Below are 12,929 nucleotides of genomic sequence, written 5' to 3' on the forward strand. Positions count from 1 at the left end.
ATATTGAGGGTCCCCAGAGTACTAGGCATGAGGTGAGGTTTTACATATCTGACTTCATCTGGTAATAGATCAGTTATTAGAACTAGGAAGCTGGTTTGCACACTAACTGGCTGGATTCTCTTTTCTCTATCTTTTTAAAAACATGTTGAGTTAGTGCTTATGAAGGGAAATCTAGGGGGAAATATCAGTCACTGATCTGCAAATCAGTGGGCGGTTGGAGACTTCCCTGAGGAAGCTATAGACTCTGGCTTTTCAGCTACAGAAATCTTAAACACCATTTGGGGAAAGGTATGAGATATATTGTTTCTTTTTTAAAAGATTTTATACGATGTGGGAAAATTTATATCTATATCTATATATATAATAAGAATTTATAAAACTCATGCGGTATCACTGGAGGAGTTTTCATCCATAAGACACACACACATAGACACCTCCCCCACCCCCAAACTTGTTAAGGAGTTTAGGCAGTAAGTGCATATTCTTATGGGCGGGACCATTGAGCAAGTCAAATTAATGGCGAGGAGATGGAGGTAGAGACACATACCGTAGATATTTGGATGATAATTGAAACCAGGGATGATTTTGATGTCGTAATTTTCAACTAATTAGGCCGAAGAAAAAGTTTTATTTTAACAGATGAAGATGGGAAGAATGTAGTCCACTTGAGATGGAATAAAACCTCCAATAAAAGGCTCTTAATAGAAATGTGAAAGGGATTGTTTTCTAGAGGAAGAATCTAATTTTGACTTTAAATTATTCAATAATTATTTATAATATTAATATTATAAATATAAATTATTTATAAATTATTAATATAAATTATCAATAATTATTAAATTATTCAACTTTTGATATATTCTATATATGTTTTTAATTTGATGTATAACTTACTTTCATTTATTCAGAATTTAAAATTCTAATCTTAGGGAATGTTATCTGGAGTTATTTTTGTACATATTTCAGATATTAAAATGTGAATTATATTCAAATGTCTGACCTTTAAAAAAGGATACAAGATTTACTCTTTATTTCTTTCCTTTTAAAAGGCAGCTTGAAATAGTGGAAAGAGGAAGATTCTGAAATCAGTCAGTACTGGCCCTCTTTCTGATTCTAACACTTCTAACCTGGAGCAAGCTATGCAACTGCCCTGAGCCTCAGCTCCATGAATATTAAATGATATTAAAAACCAGAAAGTGCTATATATGCATATATTTGACATTATATAAACCTTCCCTAGATGAAATGTATTGTAACCAGAAATCAAAATTCAGGAATAGGTGCACTATGTTGGACTGATTATCTTTCTCCTGAGTAATTTATTATCTGTTTCCTTTGCTTTGGATTTCTTCGTGAAGAAACAGTGTACTTAAAAGAATAAAGGTATGTTTGTTTTGCAGATTAACGAGAATTTTGGTTCAGTGCCACAAATATTTGTTGAGAGCTTATGGTATGGCAAGCATTGTAACAGGCATAGGAGACAGGGAGGTAACAGGGTCCAAATTTGGCCTTGGAGAGCTTCCTCTGCAGAGGTGGGGACAAAGGAACACTTTGACTATAGTTGGATATCTGAGGCCTGCTCAGAATCTACCAGAGAAGGAAGATTGATCCTAAGCCTTTTAGCTACACCTGTGCATATCTTGAAGAATGACTAGCAAGTTGTCAGGTAAAGAAGAGTGCCAAGTGTGTCTTAATGACGGGGGCATGTTCAGGTTTTGTGGGCCTTGAAACTTAAATGAGGGCCCTTTTAAGAAAAATATGACAAAATGACAATATAAAATTTGGTGGAAAAAAGTATGTATTTGGAATGAGAAAAGAATCATAAAATAATTATTGGAGACTCAGGTCTCTTCCTTCTGAGTTCTCTCTAGGTGTTCAAGCAGAGATGCTTACATAAAAAACCTTAGAAATGCTTTAATAGCAGTCAGGCTGGGTCTTCCCCCGCTAAGAAATGCTACAACTTCAGCAACAACCAGCTGTTATGCAGGCCTCTGCAAGTGAGGGGGCCCTAGGCTTCCGTTTCACTGGTTCATGGCAAATTTACATCTACCTGATTTAATGAATTCTTTCGAAAGTATTTTTTAAAAGCTCATGTTTATTAGCCAGAAGCATCATTAAGTGTGGAATTCTGAACAGGTAAGTGAGATTTATGTGGAAGTGGTTAGGGCTATAACATTTTAAAATAGCTTATTGGTTTTCAGGCCTTTTATTTAATAGAGAACAGAATCATTCAAACGTTTCTTAAGAAATGTTAAATTGTCAGCCTGCATCTGAAATATTGTGGTTACCTTAATCAGGATGGTTAGGCTTTCTCATGTATTTATTTACTTATTTTTCATTGTAGCCCAAGGTCGTTGTTACAGCATCGTTTGGCATGGAACCTGGAAGGAAGGTAGAATACATACCACTTCTAGAAGAAGCTCTGAGAATAGGACAACACAAGCCACATAAAGTTCTCATTTATAATCGTCCAAATATGGTAATCTGAATATTGAATTTGGTCCTTGCTTATGGTGATGTGCTAAGGATGACTCTTTTTGACCATTTGAAAGGAACACTTGATCTATAAACTGTTGAATATACAATACTTCAGGAATGCCACTATTTTTGGCAAAAAAGAATGATATTTTCTGTCATTATAAAAAATGAGCTTAAAACAAAAAGAGTGGAACATAGGAGTATCTGTAATATTAATGAATTAGAATGAATGTATAGTCTATTGTGGTGTCCTTTATTAATTTACATTATAACTATAATAATAATACAGTTGACCCAATGCGGGGGTTAGGGACACTGGCCCACTGGGCAGTTGAAAATCTGCTTATAACTTTTGACTCCCCCATAAACTTACCTAGTAGCCTATTGTTGACTGGAAGCCTTACCAATAACATAACCAGTTGATTAGCACGTTATATGTATTATATACTATATTCTCTTACAATAAAGTAAGCTAGAGAAAAGAAAATGTTATTAAAAAAATCAAAAGGAAGAGAAAGTAGATTTATAACTATATTTACTCATACCATAAGTTTATGTCATCTGTTTACAAGATGAATTGTCTATCAGTACCTGCATCAATATTGGCTTATATGATACAAAACACTGTAGATGTTCTACGTATTACAACACTAAACATCAAAAATGAAAAGATAATGTGAAAAAGAAATTCACAGAAAAGATAATGTGAAAAAGAAATATTTAGGTATAATGATTCATGCATTGATAAAGAAGCAGCAGCGATATGATTGCTTCATAGTAGCCCAGCCTACACACTAATGAGTGAATAATTATACAGTTTTTATGGCATATGGCATTACAGTAATATTCATACTACAGTATTAGTGGTGGTGAACTTACTTTCACTGAGGAACTTACTTTCACAAGTCTTGCCTTGTGCCTACTAACAAGTTCGCCAACTGTAAACTTCCTGTTGTGTCATCTTGAGCTTAGTCAACATTTCATAAAATAACTAGATATGTACTGGATCATAACTAGAATTAAATAGCTATAACTCCCCACTAGAGTAATTTTTCCATAAGCCACTTCCTTTTTCTTCATCTATCTGGCTTATTTCATTGGCACCATTTTTAAAGAGGTCTGTCTAACTTAAGATTTGTCTGTCTAATTCATGGCTCTATTATTATAAAGTTTATAACACTAGAGCTTGGTTCTAGGAACATAAAAGAAAACAAACATTTCTACCATATTAGTCAATAACGTAGATGGAGGAAAACTTGGATAGCTTTTTGTGTATGTCTCATACTCTCATTAACTTCAAAACTGATTTTTGTTCTTGAAAAAGCAGAAGTAGATTACTCCTCCACCCCTGAAAGTTATTTAATATTCTCTCATTTGGAAAAATGGCTGCAGTATTACTCTTAAATGGCCCTGTATAAAGAGAAATTTTAGTGGGTTAGTTGAGATTTCATTGTGAAGACAGTAGTTCCAAAGTAAAAGAAATAGGTTGTGAAAAATAGAAGTTAGGTCCATCCACGTCTCTACAAATGACCCAATTTCTTTCCTTTTTATGTCTGAGTAATATTCCATTGTATATATGTACCACATCTTCTTTATCCATTCATCTGTCAATGGGCATTTAGGTTGCTTCCGTGTCCTGGCTATTGTAAATAGTGCTTCAGTGAATATTGGGGTGCATGGATGGACCTAAAGTCTGTCATACAGAGTAAGTCAGAAAGAGAAAAATATTGTGTATCAACACATATATGTGCAATCTAGAAAAATGGTACAGATTAACCTATTTGCAGGGCAGGAATAGAGACACAGGGGTAGAGAATGGACATGTGGACAAGGGGCGGGGGAAGGGGGAGTGAGATGAATTGGGAGATTGGGAATGACATATATACACTAACATGTATAAAACAGATAGCTAGTGAGAACCTGCTGTATAGTGCAGGGAGCTCAGCTTGGTGCTCTGTGGTGACCTAGATGGGTGGGATGGGGGGATGGATTGGAGGGAGGTCCAAGAGGGAGGGGATATATATATACATATAGCTGATTCACTTCTTTGTACAGCAGAAACTAACACAACATTGTAAAGCAACTATACCCCAATTAAGAAAAATAAAGTGTGTGTTTCAGGTCAAAAAGAAAATAGAAGTTAGCTTATAAAGGTGTTAGTGTACATGCATTTATAGAAGCATGAACCTCTGTTAGTTAAGCTCTGACTGTTGATGAAATCATGCCTGCATCATATTGAATTTCTTAAGGATATCTCTAGGTTTGAATAAAACATTTTCTGTTGTAAGTTTAGTTGAAGCCAACATCAAACTGTTGGATTTTGTTATGAACATTTATCTTAACTCGTGACCCTGAAATACTGAGTCATAAGTCTGATATTTAGTGCTCTATAGGCCTAGATTTTAGTCAGATGCTCAGACTAATGTAGATTTAGCTACTCTCCAGTGTTCTCCTGATTTAATCTCCTTTGTTCAGTGCATATTCCTATATTTTTGCTTTGTAGGAGCCGGTTCCTTTGGCTCCAGGCCGTGACCTTGATTGGGATGAAGAGATGGCAAAAGCACAGTCACATGACTGTGTTCCTGTTCTTTCCGAACATCCGCTGTATATTCTTTACACATCTGGAACAACGGGGTTGCCAAAGGTATGCACTATCTTAGGGATAGTGGCAGATTGTTTTGCACTGCGAATATTTGACTACTGACTGAAAGTACTTTATATCTTAAAGACATATTGTGTCTAAATATATAAAAATATTCATTATGTTTAATGTCAAATGCTTTGTCCTTATTTCTTTCAGAATCTTCACAATTATCAGCAATATTCAATTGCTTTAGTAAGCTGTTAAAATTAATATATATTTGATTGAATATCAGTTGGTTTAATAAAATTTTATAAAACATATTTTAAATGAAATATTTTTATTTTTTAAATTGAGGCATAACCTTCATACAGTATGAAAACTGATTTTTGATTTAGAGAAATTCAATTCATCGTTAAAAATGCAACTTTGAGAATTGGCCTAGACAGTCTGAACAACAGGGAATTTATCCAGGAGATTGAACTATTTGATTTGCAGCACTGAAGACGCTCAGGGGTTTTTTAAGTCTTTTACCCTGAAAGGTGTTTTCACAAAACAAAGTCAAAAGTGTCAATAATCCTGAATGTGTCAGATACCAAACAAATACCACTTTTGCCTAGTATCTCTAAATAATACTGTTTTTTCATATAAATTCATAAAGACTTGTGATATCATTTTCCTATTAATCTTCATTAAGGAGTTCAATATTCATTGAATCATAGAATGTTAGCAGGCAAAGGGACTTTTACAGTCACTTGAATCCTATAGGACATTGGCCTCTTTATTGATATCGGACCTCTGTAGCATCAGAATTCTGAAAAATTACCTGCTAACACTCTTAAAATTGTGATTATGTTAGTTTAGATGTAAATAAAGGAAAATTAAGACTTAAGTCGTTTTATATAAAATTCACTTGCTTGTGAAAAAGAGAACGTTTGGTAGAGGGATATATTTTCTCGGAGTACAGAGACCATGTTTTATTACATTTTGGTCTACCATCGTGTTTTATATGTAGTTGGTATTCAAATTTTTGTTGAGTGCATAAATAAATTAATGCATATACATGAAGATATTTGTGTTGTTGTAAAATCAAAGCCCTATGATTATTTTAAGAACTCTGGTCATCTGAAAAATAAATATTTCTTATATTGCAGACTCTAAGATATGTTTGTATAAGCAGTCCAAAGGATCTGCTGGATGCAATTCTTACCCTTCACTTTTTGCAATCCTGCATTATGCACATAGAGTCCAAATGAACGTTTGGCTGTAAAATAAAAGGGGACTCAGCAAGTTATAATCTAATATAAAAGTATCAGCATGAGATGAAACCACTGACCCTGAAAACATAGTATAACCTAACCAAATAAAGAAAATCAATTTAGCTACTTAAAAGCCTGAAGGAATCTTATAAAAACTTTTCTGTCACCTCAAGACTTTAAATCACTGAAACTCACTGTGGCCTGGAGGGGGATCCTTATGAGAGGGCCGAAGAAGAGCTTGTCATCAACTCAAAGCTGACTCAGCTAGTGTAGTAGAAATAAAATAAAAGTAATATACAGGGCATTGAATCTGAAAAGTGGTGGTTCCAGATAAGGAAGAAACCTAGCTATTCCAGGTTTTCTCTGGGTCAAGGAGTTCTTTGTGGGATTCCTAGATGCCCAAACTGAAGGTTGTTTGATGTTTTAATCATCCTCATTTTCCTTGTAATGTAGTACCATCCTGAAGATAATCTATTTCTATAGATTGGAGAAGGATTTAATTGTTTGGAGATTTCTATTCACATTGAATTTAGCTCTATTCAGTATGCATTATTGAGTGTTCATTAGGTGCTAAAAGAGATAAAAATATGAGTAAACCACAGCCCCTTCAGCATAGTGGGATTGCATATATATCAACACAGATAATGTAAGATAGTCTGTGATCCTTGCCCTAAGAGGGCAACCTTACTTCTTGCTTTCTTGAAGAAAAGATGAGATTGGATGGTGTCTGAAAGATTAAATTCCATTAATGCAACAAAGATTACTGAGCACCCAAGTATATATCTGTCTTTTAGAAGTTTACATTCTATGGCTAGACACAGGAAGTAAACAAAGAACTATACAATCTGTGATGTGTTATGAAGAAAAATAAAGCAGGATAGGGTGATAGAAAGAGTGGGAGTGCTGTTTTATCAGGGAGATGTCAGGGAAAGCACTTGACAGGGTGACTTTTTTTTTTTTTGCGGTACGCGGGCCTCTCACTGTTGTGGCCTCTCCCGTTGCGGAGCACAGGCTCCGGACGCGCAGGCTCAGCGGCCATGGCTCACGGGCCCAGCCGCTCCGCGGCATGTGGGATCTTCCCGGACCGGGGCACGAACCCGTGTCACCTGCATCGGCAGGCGGACTCTCAACCACTGCACCACCAGGGAAACCTGACAGGGTGACATTTGAAAGATGAATAGAACTTCTTCATCAGGTGACATAATACGGAGGAGGGCATGCCAGGTAGATTGGGTCGACATAAGCAAAGGCAGGAGTGTGTAAGGAAGGTTCCAGGATGGCTAGTGCATTTGGTGCAGATAAAGAAGAGAAATGGCCAGATATATAGGCAGGGGCCAATTGCTTAAAATTGAGCCAAGAAATTTAGTTTATATACTGTATGTAAGGAATGGAGAGCACTAATGCTTCTTAAGAAAAAATATGAAGGAAGGTAACCCTTGCAACATTTTGTTGAGAAGATAGGCAAATACACATAATGGAAACTAGGAGATTGGTTTTCCAGGCTGTGTTTAGTTTAGGACCTTACTTAGGACAGCAAACTTATTAGGGAACAATCAGATTCGGTTCAAGGATAAGAGTAAGGCAGAGGAGGAGTCCAAGACCTTGAACCTGAGAACATAGAAGAGTGGTTTCGAACATTTACTAAAGTATAAACAAAGGAAAATGGTTTGGGGCTGAGAAAACTGGGAGGTTTTGGACATATTGAGTATGATGTATCCTTGGGACATTAACATGGAGATGCCCAGCCAGTAGCTGGAAGTGAAAGTCTGGGTCCAAGAATACATCTGGATTTGCAGATAGACCCTTGGAACGTCATTGGTTGTAGAGGAATGGTGTTTAAATCATGGGAACGGGTAGGTTTTAACAGAGTAGGACATGCAGAATGGCAAGACAAAGTAGTTGTTTCTCAAGGTCTTTCAGAAACATTTCCTTTAACTCTCCAGTGGACTTTAGAATTTCAATTGCATTGAAATTATATGTTGCCAACAAATATTTATGCCACTTATTTTATTCTACTTTTTAATATATTACTTTTTATTTACTTATTTTCATAACATTGCATGTTCTCTGAGACCTTAGAATATATTTCATACATCTTTGAATCCACTCTGGCACTAACCTTAGAATGGGGCCATGGTAGATCATCAGAATATTTGTTAAATAATCTACTTTTCCAGTTAGCTCCCAGATGCCTTTTTTTTAAATTAAAATATAGCTGATTTACAATATTGTATTAGTTTCAGGTGTACAGCAAAGTGTTTCAGCTTTATATATATATATATATGTATATGTATATATTCAGTTATGTAGATATATATTCTTTTTTTAGATTCTTTTCCATTATAGGTTATTACAAGATATTGAGTATCCAGATGCCTCTTTATTCATAAGATTCTCACTTCATTTTTGGTAGACATAATCAGAATTAATAGGATCTGAATTTTTAATATTGTGATTCCCAGAATAGAAGTACAGGAAAGATGAGCACACAAGCATTTAAATATAAATTTCATGTCATCATATAATTTGTTTTCTTGATCTTTGATCTCCATGAGGAAAAATAATGTTGTGAGCTCATAAAAATATGCTGCTTAAAAATGCTCATTTCTAAAAAAAAAAAGAAAAGCTCATTTCTCATAGGCACATATAAGACACACACAATGCAGTCTGTTTTTTGGTTAGAATTTTCAGATATATCTAGGGCATATTTGCGTCTCTGCATCTGCCAGCCCTGGATTTGTCAGGTTGTTATATGACAGGTTAATCTGTTAGCTGCTGCACATATTCTAGCAACCACAGCTGAGCTGCTTTGCATACATTTCTGTCCTGTTGTACACTTTTATCCTGTTTGGTTTAGGTACCTATATTCAAGTTACTTCAAGGAACTACACAATAGAAGAATCCCTCATCTGGATGGGGTGTCGTTTTGGGAGTGGGAGATTTAGTGATGGTCATATTTATCTTCTTCCGGCTTGCTGTCATGGAGGTATGGAGATAACCAAAAAAAAAAAAAAAAAAAAATTAGTGCCAAAGGAGCACAGGGGAAAAGAAACCAAAAGCAAAGAATTAGAAAAGAAGGCATGACAGGAAAGTGGTAGATAAGTCCTTTGTCCTGATGTGAATTTATATAATTTATGTTAACTTTTATTCCTACGTGTTAGGTGACTTATTCATATTCTATACTGTAGAAAAAAGTAAGAGAAAGTCAAATAAAAAAACCTGTGAACTTTTTTTTTTTAATCTGTGGTACAATTCTTGCAGTTAAAATGCTGAATTTGCTACACCTTTGCCCCTTATCTCACAGTTGCTCAGACCAATAAAAAATTATACTGCTGCTAAAGTATCCTCCATAGAGGCAGCTTCAGAGTCATTGTCTTGTCTACAGCAAGAGCTTTTATGTTTGATGAAATATACCAAATGGAATCATTCCATTTCTACTAATATGATTCATTAAATTCTGAAGGTTTCAAGGGTTTCTCTTGAACAAAGAAGAATGTTTTTAAAAAATTATAGTTTTCATACATGTGCTTATTCATTTAACTGTTAACTCTTTTAATCAGTCAGAAAATGTATTAACTGCCTATTCTATGCTGAAGACACAAAAGCATTCTTATGGTGCCCAGAGTGGTGGAGGAGGCTTAGCAGTATGTGCATGTTGTTAGTGCTCAGAGGCTTAGAGAAGTTTGCAGGTCTTGGGGCCATGAAAGAGGAGAGAGAGGCTTTTAACACAAACCTAGTGGGTGTGGATGGCTTCCAGAAGAGGTGACACTTTCACAGTGTTGTTAAGTACTTGTGTGATCAAGTAGGAGCTAACCAGGTTCAGAAAAGGGGTGAGGGTGCATTCTAGGAAGAGGGGATATCACCTGTAAAACCACTATGAGAGCAAGAGTATTGTTGGTTTGTTGGAGTTTTTAAGTAAGCAGAACCATACCTCATACTTTTCAACTCACTGACTCCAACTGTTCTTTGGTGATAGATTTCTTTTCTTCAGGTAATATTTTTGTTTCCTCTTTCTTCTTGTTTTGTTTTTACTTAATTTGCCAGACTGAATTGAAATGTATATATCAACATACATACAAAGCATAGGCATATACACGTGTACATATAAACATATATGCATATGTATTTACATATGTATGTGTGAATGAATATCTATTTTATGTATGTAAATATGTATATTTGTCTTGTACAAGTCTTTACTACAGAGTAGGGTGATAGAGGGGCTCAACTTAGGAAGTATGAGGTTTTGTCGGTTACTCTATCTAGACTTCTCTTACCTGAATAGTTTGAGATTTGCCATTCAGATTTTTATAGATCTATTAAAAAACATTTTAAAGACTCGCAAACTCTTAATCTTACCACACATCTCAAACTTCCTTTCTCTTCTACTACAACTGATGTTATTTCAACTGTATTTTTTTTTTTTTAATTTTGGCAACCAAACAGTACACATTTGATACAGACATGTTTTCTGTTTTATGTTAATGGCCCCATTTATAATATTTTGTGGCTTTCCTTGTCTTCAAAGGCAGCTCATTAAACTGGAAATCATAAAGAACCATCTGTGATAACTGCCGTCCCATTCCTGGATGATGAATAATCAGCCTTTAGTTTCACTCATATGGACTGAATTTTTAAAATACCCATACATTAAAAGTGTTTTGTTTAAAGAGCACCTATCTATTCTGAGATAGAATTCACTTTCATGTCTTTATTAGGGACATGGAGTGTTAGTCCCACCTGGATGTTTTTCAGGTTCTCCAGAAGACTTGAAGTATTATGGCTGATCCTACAAAAACTAGAACAGTGTATTGGCAGGTTGCAGGGACTTTTCTGAAAATATATTAGATCATCTATCTTTATTTTGAAGGTAGATAGGGTATAAATACATAAAGTAACATATTCAAAAGAGTGAAATGCAGCATGCTTGTGTTTTAGGGGTAAGCACTGATGTTGAATATTTATATCTCATACTCAAGATTTCAAATATACTTTAAAATACCATTTTTTGTTTCTGATTAATTTTGCATACTAGAGTATAATAATTTGTAGGTTTTTCTGAGCATGGTTTATGTATTTTCGGAGGCTGAACAGTGTTTATCTTTTGCATTTTAATTATCATTACCTGGAAAATATGGTTACAAACAAGAAATGCTTTATCATCTTAATGTTAGTCACATATTAATATTATAATAAAGAAACTCTCTTTTTAAAACTAATCTTTCAGTTTTTTTACTCTTGAACTTCTTATAAAAGATCTACATGGAGAATATGAAATGATGCAGTTTTATTTTCTACGCCATACCAAATACCCAGTAAATTGAAAACTGTCATCTGATATTTCATATCGATAATCTATATTAATGAATAAAAAAAGACGTCTGAAGAAAATTTTTATACTCATTTTTTAAAAAAATAAAAATAAGTGGATATCAAAGACCAATTATAAACAGACATGACTTTTCTGTCTCCTGTAGCTCCACTTTAGTTGTTTTTAAGGAGAATGTTCAATGATAACCTCTAAATTTTTAACATTTCTGCCTTTTGTGTGGTATTAGCATAGGGAAAACTTTAAAAAAAAAAACAGTAATTGCTAGAATTAAGGAAATAATTTTGTTAGGAGGACAGTAAATTCTAACCTGTATAATTTTATATACTTTTTCATGCATGGTCTCATTTTTAAGTCTAACTTTTTGGGGTCAAATGGATTTAGGTAGCCACCATTTTACAGACAAAGCAACATTGGTAAATAACCTTTAAAGAAGGGTTCACTTGAGAGGCAAACAGAAATTTGATAACCTATCCTTTAAAATATCTTCTGAGTTTTACAAGTGAATTACTACTCATTTATTTTCTCCTTAGCCTTTTATTCCTTTCTGTAACTTCCAGTTGATTAATCTTACCCTCATTTAATATAAAAATTTACCCATTTATAATGATATTTAGAATTATTTATAAATATGACCTCTAAATGCAGGGACAGGCAGGTGAAGAGAAATTCTAAAACATCTTAAGTGAAATCATGACTGACATTAATTATCAAAGAATATGGATAGCATATTGTCTATGAAAAAACTTCACATTTTATCCTCTACCAAACGAATAAAAAGTTTTAGAAAAGAGTGTTTGCAAGTTGATTAATATCAAATTCATCAAGGTATTGAACTATAGGAAAAGACCTTCTCAATAGGACAAACAAATTAGCAAAATGCGTGGAAGACCATACAGCATATACTCGGTAAAGAGCTGCTCAGTTTATGTGGGAAAATGCATGTGTGAAATTTACTGGCAGGGGCTTAGGATTTCTAATACTCCCAAGGTGATCAAGAGAGCCAACTGCATGCTAACCATGTCATACAACCTAGAAAGTACCCATCAAATGCCAACAAAGTTGCCTGTGATGTTTGCCAAGAGACCAGATAAAATGTATTCCACAGCTATTCCACAGCTTGGTACCTATGTTTTATTAGTGGTACCTGAGGAGAGCAGCAATTTTAGTAACAAACAGAAAGTCAATTTCTTTTTCATTTCCTGATTCATGTATGTGTGTTACAGTTACAGAACTGTGCCAAAAAATGTTCAACTAGTAGCACGTTCGTTAATTAGGACCA

The 12,929-nt window shown here is 34.6% G+C and overlaps 1 protein-coding gene across 7 annotated transcripts in view; it reads left to right on the plus strand.

The window, feature by feature from the left end:
• Positions 1 to 12,929, plus strand: part of ACSS3 (acyl-CoA synthetase short chain family member 3) — a 151,095-nt gene that overhangs the window by 51,843 nt on the left and 86,323 nt on the right. For all 7 annotated transcript variants that reach the window (XR_009521233.1, XM_060025308.1, XM_060025309.1 and 4 more), the window contains 2 exons: positions 2,345 to 2,479; positions 4,982 to 5,122. Coding sequence is in view for 6 of the 7 variants with exons in the window: in XM_060025308.1 (XP_059881291.1) it covers positions 2,345 to 2,479; positions 4,982 to 5,122 (276 nt within the window). In the remaining variant the exon portion in view is untranslated. The remainder of the gene's footprint in view (positions 1 to 2,344; positions 2,480 to 4,981; positions 5,123 to 12,929) is intronic.

This window comes from Delphinus delphis, chromosome 11 (assembly GCF_949987515.2).
Source record: "Delphinus delphis chromosome 11, mDelDel1.2, whole genome shotgun sequence".
Lineage (NCBI taxonomy): Eukaryota > Metazoa > Chordata > Mammalia > Artiodactyla > Delphinidae > Delphinus > Delphinus delphis.